The sequence below is a fragment of the Balaenoptera borealis genome (genome assembly GCF_965194805.1).
Source record: "Balaenoptera borealis genome assembly, chromosome: 8".
Lineage (NCBI taxonomy): Eukaryota > Metazoa > Chordata > Mammalia > Artiodactyla > Balaenopteridae > Balaenoptera > Balaenoptera borealis.
Genome location: NC_138865.1, coordinates 118,678,519 through 118,705,737, shown reverse-complemented (window position 1 = coordinate 118,705,737; position 27,219 = coordinate 118,678,519). Strand labels below are relative to the sequence as shown.

General features: G+C 47.3%; 1 protein-coding gene across 7 annotated transcripts in view; it reads left to right on the top strand.

Moving 5' to 3' along the window:
* The window catches only part of DDX31 (DEAD-box helicase 31), a 135,602-nt gene that overhangs the window by 33,788 nt on the left and 74,595 nt on the right, over positions 1-27,219 (top strand). For 6 of the 7 annotated variants that reach the window (XM_082400753.1, XM_082400755.1, XM_082400751.1 and 3 more), the window contains 5 exons: positions 2,703-2,753; positions 4,363-4,502; positions 9,492-9,573; positions 16,574-16,685; positions 22,174-22,342. In XM_082400753.1, the coding sequence (XP_082256879.1) occupies positions 2,703-2,753; positions 4,363-4,502; positions 9,492-9,573; positions 16,574-16,685; positions 22,174-22,342 (554 nt within the window). The other variant, XM_082400756.1, reaches the window with a different exon arrangement.

Genomic DNA, 27,219 nt, shown 5'->3' with positions numbered 1-27,219 from the left:
AGATGGTGGATGCCACCTGCTCCAGTGACCGAGCACGGCGTCCCCAGCACAGGACAGACACCCTGCCTGTGTCCTGAGGTCACGTGCTGGGCGGTACACCCCACCCTGATGTCGTTCTGCCAGAGCTCTCCCCCTGAATCTTACTATGAGGAGACAGAAAAGTCCAGATTCTGGGATGTTCCTCAAGACACCTGGACTCTTCAAAAAATGATTGTTATCCAAAAAATAAAAAATAAAAAGAAGTAAATGTTAAGGGTAGGGATACAGTTCTACGTTAAGGAAGTCTAGAGGGCTATAATAAAAATAGAATGCAATGATCTAGGCTTCAGTCCTGGGTTAAGAAAGGAAAACAACTATAAAAATCGTCTTAGGTACAAGTGGTGAAATTTGAATGTGAACTGATTATTATAAAATAAACTTATTTAGTGTGAAGTTCCTTAGGTGTGGTAATGGTATTGTGATTTATGTAGAAGAATGTCCTTTTACTTAGGAGACATGTGCTGAAGTATTTAGGGGCAAAATGTCATGATACTTGCAACTTCCTTCCAGATGGTTCAGAAAAACACGTGAGTACAGAGAGGAAAAAAGCAGCTGTGCCAATGTTTAGCAATTGGTGAATCAAGATGAAGGACTGACAAGTGCTCGTTGTACTGTTCTTCCAGCTTTTCTGTAGGTTTAAATTTTTCTAAATAAAAATGCGGGGTTGGTGGGGGGGGGGGGAATAATATGCATTCGTCGTCAAAAGAAAAACAGAGCAAACAACGCAGGAAACTGCGAAGAGAAAAATAAAAATTGCCCCAAATCCCTCTACCTCGAGGTAACCACAGTTGACAGTTTTGGTGAACCCCCTTCCAGGTGTTGGTTCTCTTCTTCTCGATCCATCTGTCCATTTATCCATTTATCCATTTATCCATCTGTCTACTTAATGTCTTCTGTTTTTGTTACCCTCCCCTTTTTCCTGGATTTTTTGGTGGAAGAAAGACCATTTGTCCTTTAGAATGCTCCACATTGTGTCCTTGTGGTGCTGTTTACCTTGTTCCTGTCTCCCTGCAGTAGGTCTAGGCACTTGTTTAGATTCCATTTCTAGGGTTTTGTTTTTGTTTTGGCAAGAATATGTCATAGGTGATACTCTGTCCTTCCTATTGCATGACAGCTGGTTATCTTTTTAATTTTTAATTATGTTGAAACGTGGTCTCAGGGTCAGAATTATAAGGGCCCGTTAAAGGAAGTCCAGCTTCCATCCTCATCCCCTCCCCCCATTCTCTTCCTTCCCGTATAGGTCACTACTTTTTATAAGCTTTGGGGGTTTTCCCTCCATTATTTCTTTTTCAAATATGAGCAAATATATTTGTATTTCCCCCATTTCTTACAGAAACGCATACTATTCACACTCAAAATATAGCCTAGATATTCTCCACATCAGTACATAGGAACCTCCATTCCTTTTGTAGCTGTGTAAAACTCCGTTCTATGGAGTAGGTATTGTCGTGTTTTATTCAACCCGTCTCCTGCTAGACATTGGGGTTATTACCAGACCTGCAATTATAAATAGTGCTGAACTCGGTGGTTTGTGACCACCTAGATGGGTGGGCTGGGGAGGGTGGGAGGGAGGGAGACGCAAGAGGGAAGAGATATGGGAACGTATGTATATGTATAACTGATTCACTTTGTTATAAAGCAGAAACTAACATGCCATTGTAAAGCAATTATACTCCAATAAAGATGTTTAAAAAATAAATAAATAAATAAGTAAATAAATAGTGCTGAAATGAATAGCCTTGTGCATAGATCATTTTAAATTTTTGCCAGGGATGGATTGCTGGGAGATTGCTCAGGGTCAAGAAGGGAGATTGCTCAGGGTCAAAGGGCAAGTGCATATGTAATTTTGCTGGATATTACCAAATTCCCCACCATAGGGGTTTGTATTATTTTGCATTCCCACCGGCAGCATATGAGGGACACAGCACCTTTTTTGATAGTGGAACCGTATACTGTAATATGGTCTTGGAAAAGTAAAGCCGACCTGGGTTTGAGGGCTACCTCTGCTTCTTAGCTGTGTGTCCCTGGACAAGTTCCTTAATCTCTCTGAATCTTGGTTTCCTCTCTATCAAATGGGAGTAATAGTTGTCTGAGGCGTTATTTTGACAATGAGTCAAGATAACACAGGTAAAATGCTCTCCACCGTGTCTAGTGTGTAGTGAGCGCTCAGTACCTGTTGGCTGGGGCTACTCTTGGTGTGACTTGTGCTTGGAGGTGAATGCCAGGTGTACCTTTATTGCCAAAGCCTGGAAGATTCCCATTTTCTAGTCTCTCTGCCAGAATGGCCAGAAACCAGAGAGCAGAGTCTTTGCTCTTGAGATGGCGACCAGCTGAAAAGAAAAGAAAAAAAAATCTCCATTGCTTTTATACTTTTTGTCTGTCTGGTTGATGACTGTCTGATCATGATTTATTTCAGTTCTCAGGCCTACATGCAGATGATGTTCTTTTAGTGAAGTGGGCTCTGGCTGCCTCACCTGCGGGTTCTGTAGAACTAGCCTCTGAATTGGAATTTTACCCACAGGTGGACGTCAGTGGGTTCCTGAAGTTGTGCACATTGCTGGGGGGTGAGCCCTCAAGAGTTTGCATTAGATCATCAAATGGATCCATGACCCCCAAAAGGTTGAGAAACTCTGTCCTAAGCCATATTCTTTTCTGTTTTGAAGGATGTTGCGGCTCGGGGCTTAGATCTCCCTCAAGTCACGTGGATTGTCCAGGTAATGTATTTAAGTTGTTAAGGTGCGAGCTTGAGGCCGGAATGTGTGATCATGAGTAGGTGCATTGGCTTTAAGTAGAATAATTATTATCACCCTCTTGGGTGTTGCCCTGGTCTCTAGGCAGCAACCAGCCCGACCTGCACAATTCTCCTGACATCTTTCCTTAACCCAGCCACCTGCAGCACAGGCTGCAGACTGTACCATTGCAGCACAGGCTGCAGACTGTACCACTGCAGCACAGGCTGCAGACTGTACCACTGCAGCACAGGCTGCAGACTGTACTGCCGTGGGAGGGAGGGGCAGGCTCCGCTGCTCACAGACTAATGTGTGTCACACACAGAGTTTTCAGCAATCTGAAAATAACAGGAATTACCTGGGCCCCTGGGAGGCCTCATTGTGTCCAGGAGGCGATGGCTCAGCTGTCCTGAGAGCTGTGTCCATGCACATTGACCTGCAGGGGGCAATTAAGGCCCTGACAGCATCTTACACATACCTCTAGCCTTAGACGCTTTGCCAGAGGGTACAGGTGTTAGCACTAGTCTAGTGGTTTTAGTTTTTGTTTTTTCTTTTCCTTAGTCTGCAGAGTGGTATTTTTAAGCCCTTCTGTACGGGGGCCAGGGGACATGGGCCCTGTTTACGTGAGTCATGGTGTATTCACATTTTAGTGGAATTGCATGCCTGTCACTAGCTAGGAAATCTCTGCTCACCGCACATGACTTTGCGACTAGAGGCATTGTGTCTTCTTTCCTGCTGTCCATGGAGCAGATTTGAAATAGGAAGGCGAGGATGATTTTAATGTGCAGGAGGCCAGACACATGTAATTGATCATTGAGAACCTTCTTATAATTGTGGGTATTGATTAGTTTAACATGCCTGGCCTCCCATCATATTCTTGGCCCTCTGGTCTTCGATTCGTGTAGCAGCAAAGAAGAAAAGGGCAGAATGAGTACAGGGACAGTTGGTGTTAACGACGATGACGTTGCTGCCGTAGAGAGCGTCCGTTCTGCTGAGTTAGAGCGTTGGCCCTTTTGCTGGGTCAGGAACACTGTCCATGGGAGCGGAGGCGTTTCCCTGCAGGAAGGGGAACCTGCCTCTCAGCTGGCCTGCAGCTCTGCTCCGTTGGAACTGGGTGGCCTGCAGCGAGGCGGGGGAGACCTGATTCTCTGTGCCCTGTGCAGCGTCTTTCGTGGCCTCAGCCCCACTGCTCTGTCTACTGAGGAAGTAGGCCAAGGTCGTGCGGCCATCCTGCGCAAGTTTGCGCCCACCTGCCTGCATTCTCACCTTGCCCAGTCACCTCAGTGAAAAGATGCAAATAGGAAAATGAAGAGACCTGTGGAGAAGTGAAATTAAATAGGAGATATTGGGACGAGAAGACGTCTCGTTTATCTGAAACTTGGCCACTGTTCCCGTTGGCATGTCGGAGCCTTGTTATTTCCAATGAAGCCAGGAGTTTCAGGGTTGAGTGACTTCTCCTTGTGATTGTGGTAGAGTAACCATAGCACCAGGATTTAATTCTTGGGATACCTGGAGGCAGGTGAGGGGTATTGCACTTCCAATTAATGGCAGTCCCTTGATCTGTGAATGCCTTCATTTTTGTTACCCTTTTTAGTACAACGCTCCGTCTTCACCTGCTGAATACATCCACCGGATTGGGAGAACCGCCCGGATTGGCTGCCATGGGAGCTGCCTGCTCATTTTGGCTCCTTCGGAGGCAGAATATGTCAACTCGTTGGCTTCTCACAAAATCAAGTGAGTCAGAAACACGGGGCTTCGGCTGATCTCACCTAATTAACTTTCTGTCGCTTCTTACAGTGGATGGGCCTTGTAAGCTGCCGAGGAGCCATTAACCCTTGTGATCCCTCAATGAGTCCCAGAATAGCCAGTGGCAAAGACTAAAACCCTTAACACCATCAGCACATGACAGTTTTCATTGCGTTGCCATTCCAAGGTGTAGAACGATCTGCTGCGCTCTTTCTTTCAGGTAGAGGTCTGCGTTGCGTTGCTCCTGCTGCGAAATCAGCGTGCACCGCCCGCCCAGCCAGCTTCTCAAAGATCTCTCTTAGTCACCATTTTTGTTTCTTGCAATTAATTAACGCTTAGGACCTTTAAAGTTGGAAAAAAATAACACTTTTGATTCTTTACACAACTCCCCCTCCCCCAGGAAAGGAAAACAAGGGAAGAAACCATTAGGGGCAGGTGAATTATGTACCCCATGTCTGTGGCCAAGGCGGTCCAGCTGCTGTCTCGTATGCATCCAGTCAGATGGCAGCCTCTCACATCCCCCAGCGTCAAGCCCCCAGTTCCAGCCCTGGGTCGGGGACTCCACAGGGCTCAGCAGCATGGAACCTTCGCCAGGGGCTTCCGTCGAACCCCGATCTCCCCGAGGAGAGACAAAGAAAGCAAAGACAGAGGACAGCGGCTCGAGCTGGCCAGGGGTGATTGTGATGAAAGCAGAGAGCATCCGCCTGGGCCACGGAAATGAGTTTGTTTAGTCATGTTTTCCATAAAACCTAAAGTAACAGGCTCTAAAACTGGGCTTCTAAAGGCGTGCGGTTTTTCACACTGATCTACTTTTCACGAATTTCTTCTGCTCAGAGAAAGTACAGTGATGCATAGAATGTTTTTGGAGGCACAGGAAGAGCCGTGTGATGCCCAAGGTGGTGGCACGGTACACGCCGGGCACGGGAGTGGCCCAGCTGCTCAGAAGCCACTCGGTGACTTCCCCCGTCCCCAGTCAGACTTCAACACTCTCAACACTCTTTTGAGGTTGCTGGTGTGACCGTTCGTGGAATGAAGCTTTCTCAGAAAATGCGCTTCACACCCCTCAGTGTCGGGGGAGGCGAGGACCCGCACCCGATGAATTCAAGAGGGCAAAAATGAAGATGGTGTGGGTTTTCCTCTTACGTAATTCTCTCATCTTGATACAGCTTGTCAGCTGAAGGAGTGGTTTTTGTTTGTTTCAGGAAGACGTGCATCTCTTCTCTTACTTGTGAGAGAAAATCTCATGTAGATCAGTCAGTCACGTTTCACCAGGAGCTCCATCTCCAGCTGGATTCTGAGTTCCCGGGGGCTGGAGGCCGCTTCGGACTTCTCTCTGCGGCTCTTTCAGAGTCTAGGCGGCACCCGATCAGGCGGTTCCACTCCAGAAATACAGGGGGGTCGAAATGAAAACCCGTCCCAGCGCCGTAGCTTTTTCCCTCTGTCCCGGCGATTCGTGTACGTGTGGAAGGTGTTCTCAGAGGTGTGTTGTCCCACAAGAGGAGGGACTCGCTGCACCTTGGCAGCCTCTCTCTGCCTCCACGGCTCCCTCCTCCTTCCGTTCTAGACCCAAGTTCACGTCCTCCCCTTCCTCCCCGTCAGCAGCTCTCTCTGCTTGGCCTCCTGTGCTCGTTCACTGTGATGTGATCTCCTTGCAGAAACGGGTGCAGACAGTTCTGCAGTCAGAGGGTGATGGTCCAGCACAGAGTCGTCAGCCTAGGTGCCTCTGCCTCTCTCCCCTCTCGTCCTTGTTCTCGAATAAATGCCTTCCAGTTGATTGCTTTGGAAGGTTCAAATGTAAGCCTGAAATTGAAAAAGGGAAAATAATAATTAGCACCAACATGAATCATTGGTGAGCTGGGTATATTTTAAAGGTATAAAAAGGACAGCCCTTGGGACTTCCCTGGTGGCGCAGTGGTTAAGAATCCACCTGCCAGTGCAGGGGACACGGGTTCGAGCCCTGGTCCGGGAAGATCCCACATGCTGCGGAGCAACTAAGCCCGTGCGCCACAACGACTGAGCCTGCGCTCTAGAGCCCGCGAGCCACAACTACTGAGTCCGTGTGCCACAACTACTGAAGCCTGCACACCTAGAGCCCGTGCTCCGCAACAAGAGAAGCCACCACAATGAGAAGCCCGCGCACTGCAACGAAGAGTAGCCCCCGCTCGCCACAGCTAGAGAAAGCCCGCGCGCAGCAGCGAAGACCCAACGCAGCCAAAAATAATTAATTAATTAATTAATTTTTTTTAAAAAGGCAGTCCTCCCTTTTGATGATCTTGTCTGGAAAAAGAGCCTGCAGCATTCATGGGAAATTCAGCATAAGGTTCACATTCAGGAGAGAACTCAGTGATGCCAGAGACTCGGGAAGGAAGTTCAGAAGGACGAAGACTGGGAAATACCGCGAGGAAGAGATTTGGGTCTTATGTGCTGTAAGAATGTTCTTACGGGGGGGTGTAAGAACATTCATTTAAGGGGCAGAGAGTTCTGTAGGTGTCCAGCCTCACTGGTTTCTGCCCTGAAAATTCACCTATCGAAGTGCCTGGTCCTGAACCACTGGCTGCTTCACCGGTGAGACGTAGTCAACCCGAGTGATGATCAGATCTGTCGCTACGATACTGCCGTGCGTTACACTTGCTGATTTCTGTTTGAGGAAGGGCTGTATGTTGGGGATCTATATGTAAACTGTTTCTTTGACTTAATACAAAAAACTAAATCTAATAAGAACTAATTACAAAGTATGCCATGGAAAGAGGCAGACTTGAAGATTCTTGGAATACAAAAGGTACACGTCTAAAATATCAAAAAAAGGAGGAAGACATGTGTGCCTGTTTGGTGCCTAAGAACCTGAGAGCCAGGCGGTGCACTGCTGGGACGGCTGATGAATTACAGAGAAGATTCAGGAAGGCAGGCGGAGGCTCTCAGCAGCAAGGGCCATCGCAAGAAATCACCGCCTGCCCCCATACCCCCAGCGCGTGGAACTCGCCCTGACAGTTTAATTTAGCAGGGCAAGAGACAGGTGCCCCGGGCCGCTTCACCTCTGTCTGAATGCTCAGAACTTTGTCTCTGCAGCCTTCTGACTTCTTGGTATTTGCCAACTTCTTCACTTTTTCCCACTTCTCCTTTAAATGTGTTTCTAATGAAAGTCATCATTGGTTTATTAAAATGTAAATGCTTCCTCGAAATGTGTTATTTCTTAGATCAGGCATAAGACAGTTCCTTGAATTTATTTAGCTGTCTCTCTTCATAGTGTGGTGGGATGATTCAGGTTTGTTGATAGAACCATAAATAAGCAGAGTAGATGTGCTTTGTTCCTCAGAAGCAGGATTTCTTAGACTAGGAGGAAAAGGCCCTTTTAAACTATAAATCACTCCAGTGCAGTCCCAGCTCCTGTTCACTTAGGGTAAATGGTCCCCCAACATTGTCATATGGACACATACAGCATACGAGCCGCGCCCTGGCTGAAGGTGAACATTTGAGAAAACTGTGCCTTTCTGTGGCATATTTAGTTCTTTGTATCCCTGACTGTGAATGCCATTATACTTATTTTCTTTCTCCCCACTTCAAGATCTGACCCCAGGCTCTTATGTTGCTTTTACTTTTGTATTTCTTCTTTTTTATTTTTCCTCAAGAAAAAAAGTGATGAATAGAGGCAGGTCAGCTAGAAAAAGGAAAAGGCAGGGCTGGGCTCTGATTTTTACCTTCCTTCAGCTTTCCAGGCATAAATGAGATGCAAATTCAGTAGCCGTAACATTTCTCTCCCGTATGAAAAACAGATTTTCCAGGAAACCACGAACATTTCCCCCCCAACTCCTACACTCTTGGTACGTACTCCGCATTCTCCGGTTGACTCTGTAAAAATATTTTCCGAAGCCACGTGGCTGTGAGCTGGCAGTGAAGAATGAACGGTGAGGGCTGGGGGCTGGGGGTGTACGGGGAAGCGGTGACACAGCTCAGGCAGATCATGTCACAGACATGACATGTTCATCCATAGCTTTGTCAGAGTCACCTTTAGGGGAAAGTCACCTTTGTCTTCTCCCACAGAAGAGGCTGCCATTCACGTTTTAATTTGCTGTTACATATAAGAAAAAACAACAACAACAACAACATACAAGGAAATCATTTCTCTTTCTATGATCTGTTTTTCTCCCCCAGAGCTCCTCCTTCCCTCCTCCTCTCTCCCTGGGGAATTTGTTTCCCTCCTCGCCTCTGACACAGGACTCCGCCGCGCGCCCTTCCTGGGGCGAAGGCTGGGGCCTTCCAGAGCCGTGGGGGACGGTGGGCTGTCTTGACTCGCCTGCTGGGCAGCTTGGAGTGTCTTATTCTGGCTGCTGACGGCTTCTGTTCACAAGGGAAGCCTGAGTTCTGGTTTCAGCCATTCGCATGTAGCTCTAGATTCGCCAGAGATCGTTTGGTCCTCACCCCTGAATAATTAAGAGACGGGAGCAGCAAAGATCCCTCAGGGTAGATTAGGAGAGAGTTCTGGTGCCCTGACTGGCGATGGGCGTTGGCCACCTGTTTACCTTCACTCAGGTGTTTGGTTACGCCCCACAGTTAAGGGTCTTCAGCCACCTCCTTTCTTTAAGTATGAAACTAAAGGGACTGTCGGAAATGTTTTTTTAGTTTGTCTTCTATTCAAGTCAAGGTCATCTATCAATAAGCAGGCCTATTTACTTAGTGTTCCAGATTTACTAAGAAATAACGACATGATCCCTATAGAGGAAATTCTAAATGTAGCCTATGTAAATGTATCAGGCAGGAAGGAAATTGTTGGGAATATTACTCTGTCTGTCCCTTTAATATCATAGAGGGCCCCTTCCTTCCAAATTCCTAAAGGTTTAGGAAAACATTCCCTTTCCCTGACCAAGTGTTGCTTCTCCTTTATATCAAATTAGCCTGAGGAGAGGCCAGTTTTATGCATCAAGATTCCAAATGTTTTTGAAAGAACAAAAGGTTTACCTCGATATGCCCTTCCTTTTACAGTGTTTCTGAGATAAAGATGGAAGATATTTTGTCTGTTCTGACACGGGATGATTGTTTTAAAGGGAGACGATGGGGAAGCCAGGTGAGTTTTATTATTTATCGTGTTTGCCACTAACAGACGTGACGCATTTCCTGATTTGGGGAAGCAGTGATTCTGAGTATGGGGAAGTTACTGCCTCTGTCGAGTAAAATGTGTATTTTAAGGACCATGAACATTAGGTGAGACCTCATCTTGATGGTGTTTTTTCTGTCTTTGCCTCTGGACATGTTTGCTGGGCTCATCCAGTTAATGGGCTCCAGTCCGTCCTGGGCGTCTGCCAGGCTGCAGCAAGCTCCCGGAAAGGAGGGCTCATCCCAGGCAGAATGAGTCTGGAGGCAGCGTTACACACTGAGCGCTGGTGGTCCCCCTCCAGATTATCAGCAAGGACACCTGGCTAGACCCGTCCACCCAGGACAGCGTGGAAAAAATAAATAGCTCGGAATCTCCGTTCAGACACACTTAGTTCATCCATTTTTTAACATTCGCTATACACAGAGGAAGAGTGAAGTTGAGATCATTGAGAAGAAAAATTTTTATTATCCGTGCAGTTCCATATGGAGATCCTGAGCAGTTGCAGACAGCCCGGGACATCCTTTCCTGCTTCTCTTCCGAGGCTTCCCCCCTGCTCGGAATCACTCCCCCGCCTCTGCCCCCCGCTCTACCGCGTTACTCAGTGTATCACATGTACTTGTCAGTGTGTGTGTAATGATGTTGCTGTGTGTAATTTTGTCCATGAAATTTTAATTATTTGGATATTTTACATTTCTTTTTTGATGCCTGAGGATAGACTGGAAAGTCAGAGCCAAATAGATCAAGTTTAAGAGTTTCTTTTATGCATTAGCATGTGTCTTTATTTGGATCGATATTCTCCCTGAGGCAAGGACTCCATCTGGCTGACCCCGACTTAAGTTCTGTTCCAGAGAGTACCTCCGGAAATGTATCTAAGAAAAGGAGAGGAAATAATCAAGTGTCTGTTACCGCAGCGTGTGTTCCAGACCTGGGACTGTGCTAAGCTCTTTACACGCTTGGTCCCGTTTCATCCTCTCAGCAGCCCTATAAGGCAGATGTTACTGTCCCACTTTATAGGTGAGGAAACCGAGGCTTAGAGAGCTGAAGGAACATGCACGAGGGCACAATAATCGTTGATTCTCCTGGTGTGAAAGCAGGCCATCTAACTTCAAAGCACCTGTGCTTCACCATGTACCAATAAGCCTCTGTTAGTATTAGTTAAGCCAAGAAATTGGAACTAAAGTGCTTGTTAAATTGGGTGACGTTAGCCATTTTCATAAACGTGAGATTTGGTCAGTAAATGGTACCACAGCAAAGATCCCCGTGAGCAAGAAAGTGATTAAGGACTCAGTTGATCAACACGTTATTTTAAGTGATATTTTAAGTGATATTATAGAACAACCGGGGCACCGGAGACTTTGGGCCATCCCATATTATCGATAGTCTGTTGTCAAGGGAACTGACCAGAAATGAGACACTCATTGGTCTCGGCACACTTCTCTGTCCTTTGGAAACTATTGCAAATTCTAGTTGGTGGGGGGTGGAAATGTGGGGTGGGGGGGCGGTGGTTTTCTGGGGGTTTTTTTTGGTTTTTTGGGGTTTTTTTTTTTTCAAATGTTCCCACGGCTATTTAATTATAGCCCCGGGACAGCTACGTGGGCGAAGCAGGGGCACCTGGGGAGCTGTCTGAGGCAGCATGTAGCAGCAGGGAGGTCGGGAGCATGGCCTTAGGGCCCAGTTCCTCGTCTCACCAGCTGTGTGGCTTTGGGCCAGTCCTGGGCCTTCCTAAGGCTCATGAGTACATTTCTTCATGTGTACAACTGAGATAATATTAGTATTCTCAGAAGGAGATTGGAGGGTTGAGTAGGAAATAACCTGAAAGTCCCAACACAGGTAGCAAAGGGTATTCATTATTATTACTATTATTATTATTATTTTGTTACATCAGTTAGTAACAGATGTGGAATTAAAGTCCAGACTCATTGACATGAAGCCCAGCGCCTTTTTTTGCTGTTTCACACTAAGTGGAAAATTGGCATCTGCCTGCTCTCCAGAAATAAGAGCAAGCCGCAAAATTACAAAATGAGATGGTAAAGGTTTGAATAATCTAGTCTTACACTGTTTCCAGGACAGGCTTTGGTGTCAGTATTTACCCCCTGAACACAGCCCGGTTCTCTCCCGGGCGCCAATGGTCGTGTGCCCCTGTGCGTCCCTGGGGAAGCTGTGGACGGGTTCGGGGCCCCTCCGGCAGGACGCTTCCCCAGAGCAAGAGAACGTTCCTCTGCTCTTTCGGGGGACAAGCCACAGCCATTCTGTTAACATCTGCCGTTCTGTGGCCTGGCAGCCCCAGTTCCTCTCCTTAAGCCTTTTCTGTGGCCTGAGGCCAGCCTTGAAGACTGGCTGGGGCTTGAGGAGCCTTCATAAGGTCGTGGGTGAGAGCCGGGGCCCAGAGTCGGACAGACCTGGGTTCGAGTCCTTGCTTTATAGCCAGCCGTTCTGCAACCTTGAGCAGATTACCTCCTCCTCCGCAGCCTCAATTTTCCCATCTGTAGAATGAGGACAGCACGAGGACCCATCCTGGAGGGTTGCTGTGAGGTTTAAATAAAACGAGGCCCAGCATGCTCCACACCCTGGGCCCTGTGAGTTCACCTCAGTCCTGAGCTGCTGCTCAGATGGACAGGGTGTTTTGATATTTTTAAGGTCTGGTGGCCTTTGGTTTTAAAAAGAAAAAGTGCTAATCAAGGTTGGGCTTTCACCGACACCAAAATAACTGGTTAACTTAGAAAACTCAACTAATCATGCCAGGTTCTAGATGTTACGTCCATAAACACCACTTGTTTGACCAAATTTACCTTTAAGTCAGAGGACAAAGAAAAACGAAACTAAATTGACTTCATTACTAATTATCTCATGGATATACAGCCTGAAAGAGTATATTATGTGCATGACTCATGTGAATAGTAAAGAGAATAAAGTAAATGCTGGCTACAACTTTTAATTCTGGGGGGTTTTTTACAGCTTTTTTTTTCTTTTTTAAAAAATTTATTTATTTATTTATTTTTGGCTGCATTGGGTCTTCGTTGCTGCACATGGGCTTTCTCTAGTTGCGACAAGTGGGGCTACTCTTCGTTGCAGTGTGCGGGCTTCTCATTGCGGTGGCTTCTCTTATTGCGGAGCACGGGCTCTAGGCGCGCAGGCTTCAGTAGTTGTGGCACATGGGCTTCAGTAGTTGTGGCTCGCGGTCTCCAGAGCGCAGGCCCAGTAGCTGTGGCTCATGGGCTTAGTTGCTCATGTCCCGTGGCATGTGGGACATTCCTGGACCAGGGCTCGAACCTGTGTCCCCTGCATTGGCAGGCGGACTCTTAACCACTGTGCCACCACGGAAGCCCTTAATTCTGTTTTTTTGTTTTTTGGTTTTTTAAATTAATTAATTAATTTATTTTTGTCTGTGTTGGGTCTTTGTTGCTGCACGCGGGCTTTCTCTAGTTGCAGTGAGCAGGGGCTACTCTTGGTTGCGGCGCGCGGGCTTCTCATCGTGGTGGCTTCTCGTTGCGGAGCACGGGCTCTAGGCGTGCGGGCTTCAGTAGTTGTGACACGTGGGCTCAGTAGTTGTGGCTTGTGGGCTCTAGAGCGCAGGCTCAGTAGCTGTGGCGCATGGACTTAGTTGCTCCGCAGCATGTGGGATCTTCCCAGACCAGGGCTCGAACCCGTGTCCCCTGCATCGGCAGGCGGATTCTTAACCACTGCGCCACCAGAGAACTCCCTTAATTCTGTTTTAAATACGGTATGTCTTAATTGGTATCCTCAATGTGGGCAGTTCTCTCTGGCACACAGGCCGGGGCCGGGCAGGTGAATGTGGGCTCAGTAGCTGGGCCTTCTACACACCGAGCCAGACACCTCATCATAATGCCCGTCTTCACCCAGCTTGGTTGAAGGCCATTGTAAATGTCCTTTGGCATATACATTTTGGGGCTTCTGTGAACAGAACGCAAGCAAGTGAAGCATCTGTAAAATGTATATTTCATATTTAGGTATATAAAATATATATGGCTACGTCTGGGTGCGCGAATGTTCAGCCGCCTACAAAGAGAATAAATGTGATCTTTCAACTTGACTGGGAAGTGCTCAGAAGGTTCTAGGGACCGTGGGGGTAAAACTCAGCTTGGCAATAAAATGATTAAAACAAAATCCTTCCATTTAGTTTAAAAATGCCTTAGAAGTTGGCGATTTCAAGACACATGCTTCAGATAACCAGCCCCCGCCACCCCGCCCGTGCCCAGCTGCTACCACCTAAAACTTTGTACAACAAAAATAATCCAGCCCAGCTGTCTAAGGCTCATCTGTTGCCTCTTGATAGGCATGAATTTTCATCTTCACGGTATAAACACAAACCCCAACATGTTTTTCCTAAAAGTTTTTTGTCCTATGAAATACATCTGTAAACTCATCCTAACAAAAAGCTCACTGGCATGGTGAGAGATTAAAATAAGATCACAAGCCCCTAGCCTAGTTTTTGTGGATTGTCTCTTCTCTCCAAGATCAGTGGGGTCTTTACAGAAAAAGGGTATTGAATGCGTCTAGACCTTTGGAAATGTTATTTTTCTAAACGACCCACAGTCTGCTAGTTGCAAGCTGCTTCATTAAGCAGGACTAAGTCTGCATCTTTGAGGGTGGGAGAGCCGGTCCTGCGGGATGTGCCCTCCGGGGTCTGACCCCCTCTCATTATGGGAGCATTTACCTGCCTGCGGCTGAGCCAGCACTGCATGACTCTGCTCCCTGTGTCTTCAGTTTAAATTCAGACTGTCCTCCCAAGAAGACAGCTGAAAAACACTCATTCTCAAGAGGGGCAATTTTAAAATAAAGTATTTCTGGAAGTGGCGGGGTAAGACCTGCTTTCTCCTAAGTATATTATGTTTTCTGCCATTAACTTTTTCTTATATTCTACTAAAGTGACCTCATCATTTCAAACATGTGAACCTAGTTTTATTGCGTTTTTTTCTACATATTTCACTAGTATACACACTCACATTATACGTATGTATATATGTAATTTTTTTTTTTTTTTGGTTGGGAAGAAAAGATACCTCATTTTGAAACCTAAAGGGGGAAATAAGAAAAGCCCTTTGTAATATATTGCCATATTATCACTAAATCCCCTGACAGTTGTGACACAGAAGCAAGTCACCTGTCACTTAAGCTTGAGGTCTCTTTAATTTTCTCCTGGAATTCGCACCAGGCTGTCTTTAATTTGAGGCCTTTATTGGAATTCTGAAACCTCTCTGCCTCCCTGGCTCTCAGATCTATTCTGAGAGCTGTTACAGAATGTATACAGTAACCAACAGAGGGATTGGAGAGGGCTGCAGCTCTGTTTATTTAACACTCTAGAGGGATTTTTGTGCTTATTCAGTCCTGGCTGCCCGGCTTTCAATATCGCTTTGACAACCATTCTGCCCTTCTCATTAATTTTAAACAGTTAAAACACAGGAAAAAGAGGAAAAAGTTTTCATTATTAAAGTGCTTTACTTTTTAATAACAGAGGATTCTGTCCGCCAGGGGAAAGGGCATCCTCGCTAATTTCACATTCATATTAAAAAAAAAAAAACGCAAGGAAGGTGACAGTTTCGCTGCTGAGGTGGCTTAACGAAAGGAGGGCAGCAAAAAAAAAAAAGTTTGCATTTCACATCAGTTAAGAGGGTAAAAAAAAAAAAATCCTTGTTAATGACAACAGCAAATGTCCACTTTCGTAACACAGCTCCTGAGTGACTTTTCTCTTGACATTTGAGTGGATAAAACCCTTAGGGGGACCATGTACCGTGAAATCAGCTAGACTGTCATCAACCAAACAGGTAGCAGGAATGATTTGACTAAACTAAAAACATTTTCAGGTTGTTAAGTCTCTATTAACACAGAGACGAATGCCTCTCCGAAGAAGGAGGCTTTTTCTTCTCCTCCCTTTATTCTTTCTCCGGCACCTTTAAATGTGAAAAAGACCGGGGTGACGGGGTTAGGGTCGGTCAGCCAGACCCAGGGGCTCGCACCCTGTCCTCTACAGGAGTTAAAAGGAGCATGAGCTGGGTCTCACACTGGTGAGACCCACACTGGGGGGTGAGTGTGGGTAGAGCTTAATTAGCACCATCCAAAGAATCAACATCTTTAGAGAGGCACATTAGCCAAATCCGGTTCTTTTGGATCTTGGTTTCACGTTCAATAGAAAGCATTCGTGTTAAGATACAGGAAACAAAAGCCACTTGTTTTTAGGGGGATATAAAGAAAGGAAATCTTTTCTCTGGGGTTGCTAAAGGCTGAAAAGAAAAGAAGTTTTTATTTTCCTCATATTTTCCATCTGTAAGGTCTTCTATGCAGACAGATGTGAGTTCTTACAGAGGGACTGTTGGCTGCGAAGGTCCCTGCCATCCTCTTGAATGTGGCTTGCTGGAGCAACCCACTCCTCAGTGGGTTCCTGGGAACTCAGCACAGAGGTCTGGGCTGAAAGAGTGAATCCGAAACACTCAGAGTCTGAACCTCGTAGGAATGAGGACGCATGCTCTACGATTCAAGGACAGAGTAACCTGTGGTCAGGTGACTGTGGGATGCTCTTAGACAGGAATGGCCAGGCTTCCACCGATGAGTATAAGGCAGGCGAGGAGATTGAAGGCGTAAGCGGGCCATACAAGATTCCTTTAAAAACTGCTTGTGTCCAGTGATGTTTTAAATGCCTGAATTGGACTTGGAAAATTCCAAAGTGTCTCCAGTAGACTTTGATTTTGAACATGAGTCATAAGAGGCCAGGAAGAAAAGTAAATAAGTAAATAAAGAAGAGACATGATCTGCTCCCTCACAAAGCCATCCTCATCTTTGCTTGACTTTAGCATCTTTATCGCTCCCTTTTTTTCCCTAGTAATATTGAAAGGATTACCCTTGTTGGCCCCTCTGTGGTTACTGTGTGATTTTACTGTTATTAAATCTGTTATAAACTGCTTCATTATTCCTGACTCTGACTGTCTCTCCTTTAATCCTTCCGTCACCCTCCCAGAAACCCCGCTCCGTTGGCCCCCAGGAAATCCGAGAGCGAGCCACGGTCTTGCAGACAGTATTTGAAGATTACGTGCACTCCAGTGAGAGGACGGTCTCCGGGGCCAAGAAAGGTTGGTCGATTTCTTAGGTGATTGTGGATGGATAACCCAGCAGGGCATCGTCCCCACCTCCACCTGCACGCCCCCCAGACAGGACAGGTCGAGAGGCCAACCAGGCATCTTTGTTCACCAGCAAAAGCCTTCAATCTCCCTAATTCTGCAGGGGTTTGGAACCAGGCACGGAAGGCTTTAAAGTGATATTAAATGTTAATTTCATCCTTCCCCGTGTTTTGCACAAATGAGGCTTTATCTTGGCTTACATCAGGACTAGAGCTTTGACCCAACAACTTGGATCTCAGGGATCCATTTTTCTCTTTCTTTGAAAACCAGATAGAAGAGATATGACACGTCAGTAGAAATAGTTGTAGAGATGGAAATCAGAGATGAAGGCAAGGGCTGGAGTTATTAGAGCAAAGCAGTTCCTATTTGAAAGTACAAAGAAAAATGAGAAAGAACAGTGCTGAGGAAGGACCATGGGCCATGAACCCAATTCCTGGGAAATTTACAAAAGAGTTAGGTATTAATTTAATATTCAGTGCCTTTATAGGATAAGTTGGCCCCTGGGATCACCAGGCATTAAGGGTGGACTCAACAGTTCACTGTGAGCGCTGAACAGAGCACGGGAGAAGGGAGCTTAGAACAGCTGCGTGTCTTTCATGCCGGAATGTGTGTGTCTTGGCTAGTGACTTACCCCCGTGTTGGGGGATCCAGAGTTCTTTTTGATAGTTACCTACTATTTTGAGAAGAATGCCAGGCTGGCTTACCAATAGATAAACACTATAGAATCCTTTCTTTTCTTCTTTTTATGAATTGAATCTTTAAAAAAAAACAACAACATTCCTTTAACAAATATTTATTGAATTGGGCGCCGTTCCAGGTGCTTGGGATACACCAGGGATCAGAACAGACAAAAATTGTCACCCTTAGAACATTCTAGTGGGGGAGCAGAAGATGAATGTAATGAACACCATAAGTAAATGACGCATAAATTAGATAGTCTAGGGAAAGGTGATGAGAACGATGGAGAGAACAGAGCAAGTGAGGGAGACGAAGGGGTGAGGGCAGAGTGAGCCCTGTCCTGAAGGTCAAGAGGGGCCACCCCGTGGCTCTGACAGAGGGCGTCCAGGCAGGTTGGGGCGTGGGGGTCAGAGTGCACGGGAACTCCAGGACGGCAGCGTGGCTGGAAGGAGGGGAGGGGTGGCAGAGGAAGGGCGTGGAGGCCATCCAGGGGACCCGGTTACCACAAGTGGAAGGGGAACCATTGGAGGGCTTGGGGCAGAGGTGTGGTCTGACAAGGTCTGAAAAGGTCACTTGCTGCTGAGTGAGAACAAACTCTGGGGGCCAGGGTGGAGGCTGGGAGACTGGCTGCCGGGCGGTTATGGTCATCTGGAAATAGATGACAGAAATAAGTTAGTCAGCAAGTGTTTGCAAGTGCCTGTTACCTACCTTAGCACGTCATAAAGGCAGTCCTTAGTTAGGCAGTCCTTAATCAGAACTACCCAAGATGAGAGATGAAGTCCCAGTAATTGCCCCATAACTGCTGATAAATAATTAGCCTGTATTCCAGTCTGGTTTCTGATAATATCCTGTCCTAGCGTTTCCCTGAAGTGAATTCAGCAACTCCTAAGGCTCCTCCTGAGAACCTGCCCTTAAAGATGTACTGGAACATTCTGTCAGGAGGAATAGAATGTTTGTCTCAGTGGAACTTTAGAGTTTGGTCATTTGTTGAAAGTTAGGCAACGTCAGCTTTCTGTACGATGCATAATCAAGTGTTTGCAGCAGGATTTCAGGGTTAATAGCAGAGTTGCAGTGAAGAGAAAGAACACCATCATTACGATGTCGGTGTCAGAGGTAATTTGGATATTCTAGCGAGCCTACAACTGTTTCAACGTGACTGGGTCATCAGAGTAAAAATTACAGTGAATAGTCCTTAGAGAATGCGGTTTTGTGTTTTCTCTCATTATCGTTACCATTGAACTTTATACCAAGAAACAGAGTTACTTGCCTTCTTTTTAAAGGATGTTGGAGTGGGGCCAGTCCCCAATGTTTATGTACCAAGAAGGAAATAAATGTATGATCTGTTAAGGAAACTGCCCGTAGAAGATCTCGGTCACCCCACAGCAGACATTAGGTTCTCCCCTATTCTTCTCTCTCCTCTTACTTAGGATTGAGTTCTGGAGGTTTGGGAAGAATATACATATAATTGCCACACCCCAGGAGTTGATACTGTCTTTTGCATTTCAATCTGCATATGCAAATTCCCCACTACTGACTTGCTTCCCTTTTATGCCATTTCAGAACCCACCTCATGAATAATTAACAAAGCAGCTGGGTTTTGCCTTCACGGCAGAAACCTAGTTGGAAACTGGGCCAAGTATGCATTTGTTTTCCTTTTGTATTTTCTGACCCAGTCATTGCTAATGACCTGAACTTTATCGTGGTCAGTTTCCAGAAGCAGTTACCCTTTTTTCCCCTCATGTCTTGCAGCTTGTAGCTAGAGCTTCAGGTGGTAAAAATTGTGGTAACCTCAGTTTGAACTCCAGAGTCCTGAACAAAAATTTCAGAAAGCGGAGTCCTTTACCTGCACAGCGCCACTTGCCCTGCGGTTCGAGCCGCTCTGCCCTGAAGAGCAAGGGCTACACATGTAGGGCTTGTGCCTGGCTCCGAAGGGATGCTTCTCGAAGTCAAGAAAATGCAAACTACTGAAATCATCCCTCTCGCCTCAGTGTGATCAGAGGGAGGTTGGCTTCTTGGCCAAATGCTTTGTCTTTAAGAGAATTAGAGCAAGCAGCCTCCTTTCCCCCTTTCTTTGGGTGGTCGTCGCTGTTGATGTGCCGCGTAGGAGAGTGCAGCGCGCCTTCTCTGTACAGACGCGTGCTCTTCTCGGGCAGCGGTGGGGTCGGGAGGAGCGCGGATGAGCTGCACCTTCCAGGCTGGAGTTCTGCTCCGTTCTGCCTCCTTGACCCTAAGCCTCATCTGCAGGATGCCGCTCTCCCTGGTCAGATGTCCAAGGGTACATTTGGTTTTATTGCTCAAAAGGACAGAATGTCCTTGGAAGGTACTTTGAAATAGATTTCCCTTAATTCTGTCATCCTCTGGCTCTGAAGTGGGACTTGGTGACGTGCCAGTGCCTGCTCTGATTGGCTGGAGCATCATCCGTCTTCCCAAATAAATGCCTCCTTTCAGGACTTCTCGCCTTTCCGCTCGCCTCGGGCCCACAGCCCTCTTCCCTCCACGCGTTCCTGGCGCGGCCAGCAGGGCCACTTCCTGCCCCTTGGAAGGTCCTACAGACAGCTGCGCTCCGTCTGAGGTTCCTGCTTCTCTGAATTGGCCCAACCTGGGAGTCCGTGCGTGTATGTGAGGACGACCAGCTGTCGCTGTCCCCAGCGAGACAGGAGCCTTGAGGACGGGGAGGCTTAGTGCAAGCAGGCAGTGGGAGATGCTGCCTGACGAGTTGTCGAGGGAGAGGACTCTCCTGCCGTTTCTTGGCGAACTCATTATCCCCGTACAGCTGTTAGTTGAGCACCTACCTCTCCCAGGACAGAGGCTCTCCAGCCTCAGCTCTCAGGATTGGTGTAGAGAAGAGGAATCTTCTCTGACCTGCTAATCTGCTCAAGCACAAGAGTGAGATGAGTGAGGAGGCCTGGGCCAGTATCGGGGTAAATGAGATTTTAGAGGTGCAGACTCTTTGCTTTGGCCTGGCGTGGTTCCAGTCTGCTTTTTCTGTCTAGAGTAAATGTTGGCGGTTGGGAAAGAGAGGGAGCTGGAGAAGAGGCTGGCGTCTCCAGGGTCGCGATAGTTGTAGAGCTTTCCCCTCTGAGGACTTGAATATGTGTCAGAACCCTCCAAACAGCACGGACCATTTGAAGTGTTAAAGATTTTCCTTGAAAAACCTTGTCCCCAGTCATTAAAAAGGGGAGTAAGCACAGATTTAAGAGAGGGGTACAGTGGAGTTGCCTTGGTTATTATTTCTCATCGATTGGGAAAAGGAGTTCACTTTGCTCGGTAAATAGAGCTTTGACGGGTTCCCAGGATCCTTCCAGGAACTGATCTGCTAAAATGACACTTTTTATTACTGTTCATAAACGCCAATCTCCAGGTGCTGCTGGAATATTACGTTTAAGCTGTGGGCAAACTTGCCAGTCCAGTGGCTCAACAAGCGAGGGCGAGAGAGGCTGGTGTTTAGTGCCTGCTTCCATCAGAAGCACTGTAGGGCGGGGCTCTGGGGGAAGTAAAGTCAGTGGGGATGGAGATGGGGAACAGTCCCAAGGGTCCCCGCCTGCCCTGTTGGAGTGAGAAAAGGGCAGACACGTGAGTGTCACTGTTACCGGGAGACATTTAAGGGGAACGAGGTATAGGAAGATGATTCCTCAGAGGAGCGCCCAGGGGCTTCCCTGGCGGCCCAGTGGTTACGACTCCGCGCTTCCAGGGCAGATGCACAGGTTCGATCCCTGCTCAGGGAACTAAGATCCCACAGGCCGCGTGGCGTGGCCAAAAAATTAAGTAAATTAATTAAAATAAAAATAAATTTTTAAAAAAAGGAGTGCCCAGTCAAGGGGTAGCCAGAGCGCCACCCTCCTGGGAACCGCCTATGACCAGTGCCGGGTTGAGGACAAGGGCCTCTTTCTTAACTTTAAAACAGGACCGAAACTTTCGTGATGGACTGTCTGAGGGACAGCTCTACACCGCTGGCAGTCCTCAACAGATGAACTGTCTTGTGGGCTGTTTTAGAAATTTAATACTTTTCTTTCTCTTTAAAATTCTGTTTTTGCTTCCGTTTTTACACATTCTTTGAAAGGGTAAGAAACCCCGTATCGATCAATTCTGGATGCGTTAGCACAAATTCGGTTTTAAAATCCCATGAGTATATGGAGAGCTGATGTCAGTGATTCCTCCAGATGGGCAGCTGGAGGTGGCACTCTGGGCGGAGAGAGTGTTTACAGTAATGGTAATGTACGGTAATAATAAACATATAAGGGCAATCATAATAAAGCCTTGTGAGCCTTTTAAATTTTGTGACATTTGCATGTATTACCTATTCGAAAAAATAATAATTCGATTAGGGAAAAATTTTCCCAATATAAAGGTCTAATGATTTCATTTTTCATAAGAAGATGGTATACATTGATCCTGTCTTAGTTTCTTCACTCATTCTCTCATTCGTTCATTTATACAACAAAAACCTGCTGTGTGCCAGGTACTGTGCTAGACCCCAAGACTATAATGAAGAAGGAAACAGGACCCTCCCCTCTAGGTTTATTACAAGCTACACAGTAAAATGTGAAATTTTATTGGGTTTATTCATTGTGGCTGGTAGACTTACTTATTTTTAGAAAATTAAAAAAAGTACACAAGTATAGCTTTAGGTTGTTGATGTTTGTTGTGCTGTCCTGGTTGTGTGTCCATCGTGGCCCGGCAGGGTGAACTGCGCAGGGCAGCCCTTAGGCCGGGGCAGCTGAGACCCGTCCTGACCGCCTCCCGCCCTCTCGCTGTCTTTCAGCCCTGCAATCCTTCATCCGGGCCTACGCGACCTACCCCCGGGAGCTGAAGCACATCTTCCACGTCCGATCGCTCCACCTCGGGCATGTGGCTAAGAGCTTCGGGCTAAGAGATGCCCCTAAAAATCTCAGTGCCTTGGCCACAAAGAAGAAGAAAGCAAACCTGAAAAGGTAAGTGGGCTGAATTTGTCCTGTGACAAAAGTGGCTGAGGGTCAGGTGGGTATGGAGAACTCTGTCCAGATTGGCAGCCATGAGATGGTGTGGGGGGCTGCTGTGTGCCAACTTGGGCTTTTGTGGTAAATTATCACCAGTATCTGCCCTTCTCTCAGTATGGTGAGTGCTTGGAACAGCTGGAAAAATACCTAATCTGAATGCTTTTAAGGCACTTGCAGAAATTCGGTGATGTCGCCTGGTGGGTCCAGAGTAGTGGGGGTTATTGGAACAGCAAGAGTGCCCACGCGTAGAGTAACTCAGGGGCTGTTCACACTCGGAGCTCCAGATGCGCTGTGGTCCACCCTGGAAAGCTTCGGGGACTTGAAGGAAGACTGTGGTGTGTTCCGTGAAACTCTGCTGCGGCCGCAGGGCTCCCGCAGGCTGGCTGGGCGTGGGGGCCAGGCCCGGGGCTCCCAGCGCCGCGTGCCGCTCTCCTTGGTGCTGACACTCACCTCCAGCGTTGAGCACATGTAGGGCAAGTGCAGCGGACTCTTCTCCCTCTGCCCCCTGCTCCCCACCCCACCCTCCCCCAAAAAACACGTGAGGAACCGTCCAGAGTCAGAGTGAGAAGTGTTGCCCTGCAGGTTGGGCACTGGGCCCCGAGTCCATCTTCACAGTTTCAAGAGGCCCTGAGATGATTTCCCTCCACGAAATGCAGTTGTAAAAGGTCTTCTTCCTCTCCCCAAAGACAGGGTATTCATGGGAATTCCCTGGCAGTCCAGTGGTTAGGACTCGGCCCTTTCACTGCCACGGCCCTGGGTTCAGTCCCTGGTCAGGGAACTAAGATCCCGCAAACCACATGGTGCAGCCAAAAAAAACACACGGTGTTCTTTTAGTACCAGCCCCAGCCCTTTGCGGGAACTAGAGTTTCTTAGATACCAGGAGCTGCTTTTATGGGGGATTTGGGGCAGATCATTGTTTCTGCTTGCTAATTACAAATGCCAGTATATCCTTGCCCTGCCACTGAGCACCTGTGGGCAGTACCACACTCTCCTAGGTGTCCCAGCACAGCGTCTGTCTCGCGTGTTCACCGAGAAGAGCCGGTCACGTCATCGGCCTCATCAGGGCCCAGGTTCTCTGGTTGAAATGACAGAGGGAGATGCCCTCCCAGTGCAGGGAGGCGGCTGTTGGAGTTAGGGGGCTTGGCCTTCGGTTCCAGCTCCAGCCTGACGTGAGCTTGTGAGCTCTGGGCCGTGTCTTTGCTTAATTTCTCAGAGCCTCATTTTCTTCAGCTGCAAAAGGGAAAAGGAAATCCACGTTTTTAGCCACTTCAGAAGAATCAGAATTAGGTGATACATGTGACTGTGCCTTTTGAACCATGAAGGGCCATCCAGGTGAAACACCTTAGGACAGAGAGCTGGAGACCAGCTGAGTTAAGATTCTAGAACATCCAACTGGATCTGTCCAGGGACTTGGCACTTAGAAGGCTCTTTATAATGGATAAAAGGTTGCCTAATTCTAGTTCCCATTTTGGAATTTTTAAGATGCTTGGTCTTTTTTCTTATAGTAATCCCTCTCATATAGGGCAACACTCCAGTGATTCTGTGAGGCAGGCATTTCCCCGCACGCTCTCCTCCGATGCCCGGACAAGACTGAGACACGTCCGGCTCTGGTTTCTTCCAGGCGGTTTTGAGGTGCAGAGCGTTGCCTGCTGCCACACTCTACCTGTCCTGGGCAGGGCTGCGGCCAGAGACCCCTCTGCTCGAGCCGGGTCCTCCCAGAGGGAGAAGGTGCCTCGGCTCCACTCCAGATTTGGGACTGCCATGCACCAGAGTCAGGTTCCTGGCTTTGGGTTTGGGGTAGCTGGCATCTGTACACAGTAACTGGTTTTAAGTATGTGACAAAACTGTGAGGCTCGCAGTCAGGTCTGGAACGACCTCCTAGTGATCTGGAAGCCTGGCCGTCCTGTCCCATCGTCTCTAAAACGCCGACACCTGCAGGAGGTGGGGATCCATCTGCCACATGATCCCTGGTAAGAAACACGTATTTTGTTTATTCTTCTTCCTGCAAGTAAATGTGACCCCAGTATTTTATTGTCAGCAGCTGATATACCTTTGCAAGCGTTAATAGCAGCTCTTCAGACTGGGTGTGCCCAGCCCTCACCCAGGGAAGGCAGAGGCAGAGGCTCGAGGCGCTGGGGGTAGGGGGGGGGACTCGAAGCCAGCATTGTCCTTACCTTGCGAAGCCGCCAGGGAGAGAGCAAGCCGCCGCCTCCCGCTTCAGCTGACCCGCGCTGGCAGATGGGCACCAGGACGACGATACCCCTGTGAGCAGGGGATTTAACAGGGCTTTATTTAGGGAAGAATGGGCTGATTAGCCGATAAAGAGCATGTAAGATGGTATGGGGCAGCCTTTGATGTCTGGCTGGCGCAGCAGGGAGCCGGGTGGTGAGTGACAGCAGCGTGTCACGCGATTACTCCGCCCGTGACAGTGCCGCTCTCTGTTCTTGCCATGTCACCACTCTGTTACAGCTACTTTTTCCGTTGTCACGCCCTTCTTTTGAAGGCATTTCTCCCCACACTCCTTACACCCTCCCGCCCCACCCCTGCCTTGCTAATGCAGACGGGCACTCAAGGATACAGTAGGTACCTTTCTTATTGGGGGAGATCTTGTCACTCCTGGAGGAAGAATGGCTTTGCAGCTAATCTGCACATGGACCGTATCACTGTGGTCGGGGAAACGGCAGAGAAACTTGACAGATTCTCCACACCTCAGTCAGGGCTCGAGCCAATGCCAGTCGCCGCTTTTTAAGGAACAGGAAAGAAAAGTCCATTAAACCCCACACAAGTGTGGAGAGTTATGCTGTGGCCACAATGATTGTCCTGAGCCGAGGCGTCTCCTCTGAAATCCATCTGTCAAGGAAGAGAATGGGTTCCTTGGGTTCTGTATGGGTGGGTAAAATAATAGCGCTAAATTCTCCAAATTATTCTGCATTCCATTTTATGGTGTTTACTGCCTAGAATAATTATGTTATGTGCAAACCTCTGATATCTGCAAAGCAAATTTATGAGACCGTAAGCAAAATCCTGTCTCGCCTGCCATCCCCAAGCAAGGAGTTCACCCGGGTATTAGCGGATGAGGCCAGGGCAGGTTAGGCTTGGAGACTACCGGGCATTTCTATGCAGTGACAGAGGGAACTTTTATCTCGTCTATATGCCTTTATTCCTTTACTGGACCACTTTTCAGAAAAAGGAAGAAAAGAGTTAATGTCCCCAAATAAGGTCTTAATCAGCAGGTCTCTGTCTGTCTCCTTTTTGAGTCCTCAGTTCTGAAGGGGAACAGTAAGTGTCTTCCCCCTGCGCACAGAAGCACAGGGTCACGAGCACTCTTCTGCCACCGACACTCAAGCCTGTCAGAACAGCCCCCCACCCCAGATACCTACATATCCACGCACACAGGGAGTCGGTGCTGTTGGTAAAATTTTGAATGGCCCCTTAGCAACATCCATCACGAACACAGCACTTTCCTTCCGTGAAATGCAGTTCTGATTCTGAAGCTAGGTAGATTCAGCAGTCCCTGAGAAGCAAAGGTAACATACCTTCCAAAATTTCCATCTTCCCAGGAGACGCTGAGACCCAGCGCTGTCTGCTCTGGGAGGGCAGAGCTGGGTTGTTCGCCAGGGTGTCTGTCTGTCTGTCTAGGCCGTCACACATGTGAGTAGAACCTGTCCAGGACCAGTGAGCAGACAACTTCCTCATCCGTTTGACACTCTGTGGTCACTGGTTCAAGGATATAGAAAGTAATGAGCCTTAAAGTCTTAGTGTTATGGTGGCAATGTGAAAGGGCGAGTCTGTTGGGTTTAAACCACCCTATCTCGTTTGGACTATATGCTATAATTGTAAGTTTACTTCCCCCCAAACAGTTTAGTTTGCAGCTACCTAAGGCTGGTCTCACCACTGGCTTCTACTGTCTGGGTCTTTCTGAAGTTCTTCTTCATGCGTAGAAGATTTCTTTGTATAAATGTTCTCAAACCAGCCCAGCTAAGTGTTACCTGGTAGTTCTCATTTGATCAAAAAGTAGAGCTGTGTGATCCCTTAGTGCTTACTGGGTCCGGGTGTGCTTGGTCAGGGCTCAGCAGGCTGGGATCTGTCGTGGAAGGGGACATGGGGCTGGTCCCCTGGGGCCTGGCCTCACATCTTAGCCACCATACCCAGCACGACAGAGCATGTCCTTCACCTCTGTTACTTCCAAAGTTCTACATTTAGTGTACTTGTTAAAATAAGGAAACATCCTTAGGGAGGTCATTCTTGCCAGACTTTTCTCATCTGTGAAATGCTTTATCACTGAAGTTCAAATCAGAGATTTTGTAGACCTCCACTTCAGGGTCATTTTTCACCTCTTTTTTTTTTTTTTTTTTGCTTTTTATTTATTTATGTTTCTCTTTTTTCATTGAAGTATAGTTAATTTACAATGTTGTGTTAGTTTCAGGTGTACAGCAAAGTGACTCAGTTATACATATGTATTTATATATTCTTTTTCAGATTCTTTTCCATTATAGGTTATTAAAAGATACTGAGTATAGTTCCCTGTGCTCTACAGTAGGACCTTGTTGTTTACCTGTTGTATAGTAGTGTATATATGTTAATCCCAAACTCTTAATTTATCTCCCACCCCCCCCCATCCCCTTTGGTAACCACAAGTTTGTTTTCTATGTCTATGAGTCTATTTCTGTTTTGTAAATAAGCTCATTTGTATCATTTTTTTAGATTCCACATATAAGTGATAAGTGGTGTTATGTGATATTAGTCTTTGTCTGACTTACTTCACTTAATATGATCATCTCTAGGTCCATCCATGTTACTGCAAATGACATTATTTCATTTTTTTTATGGCT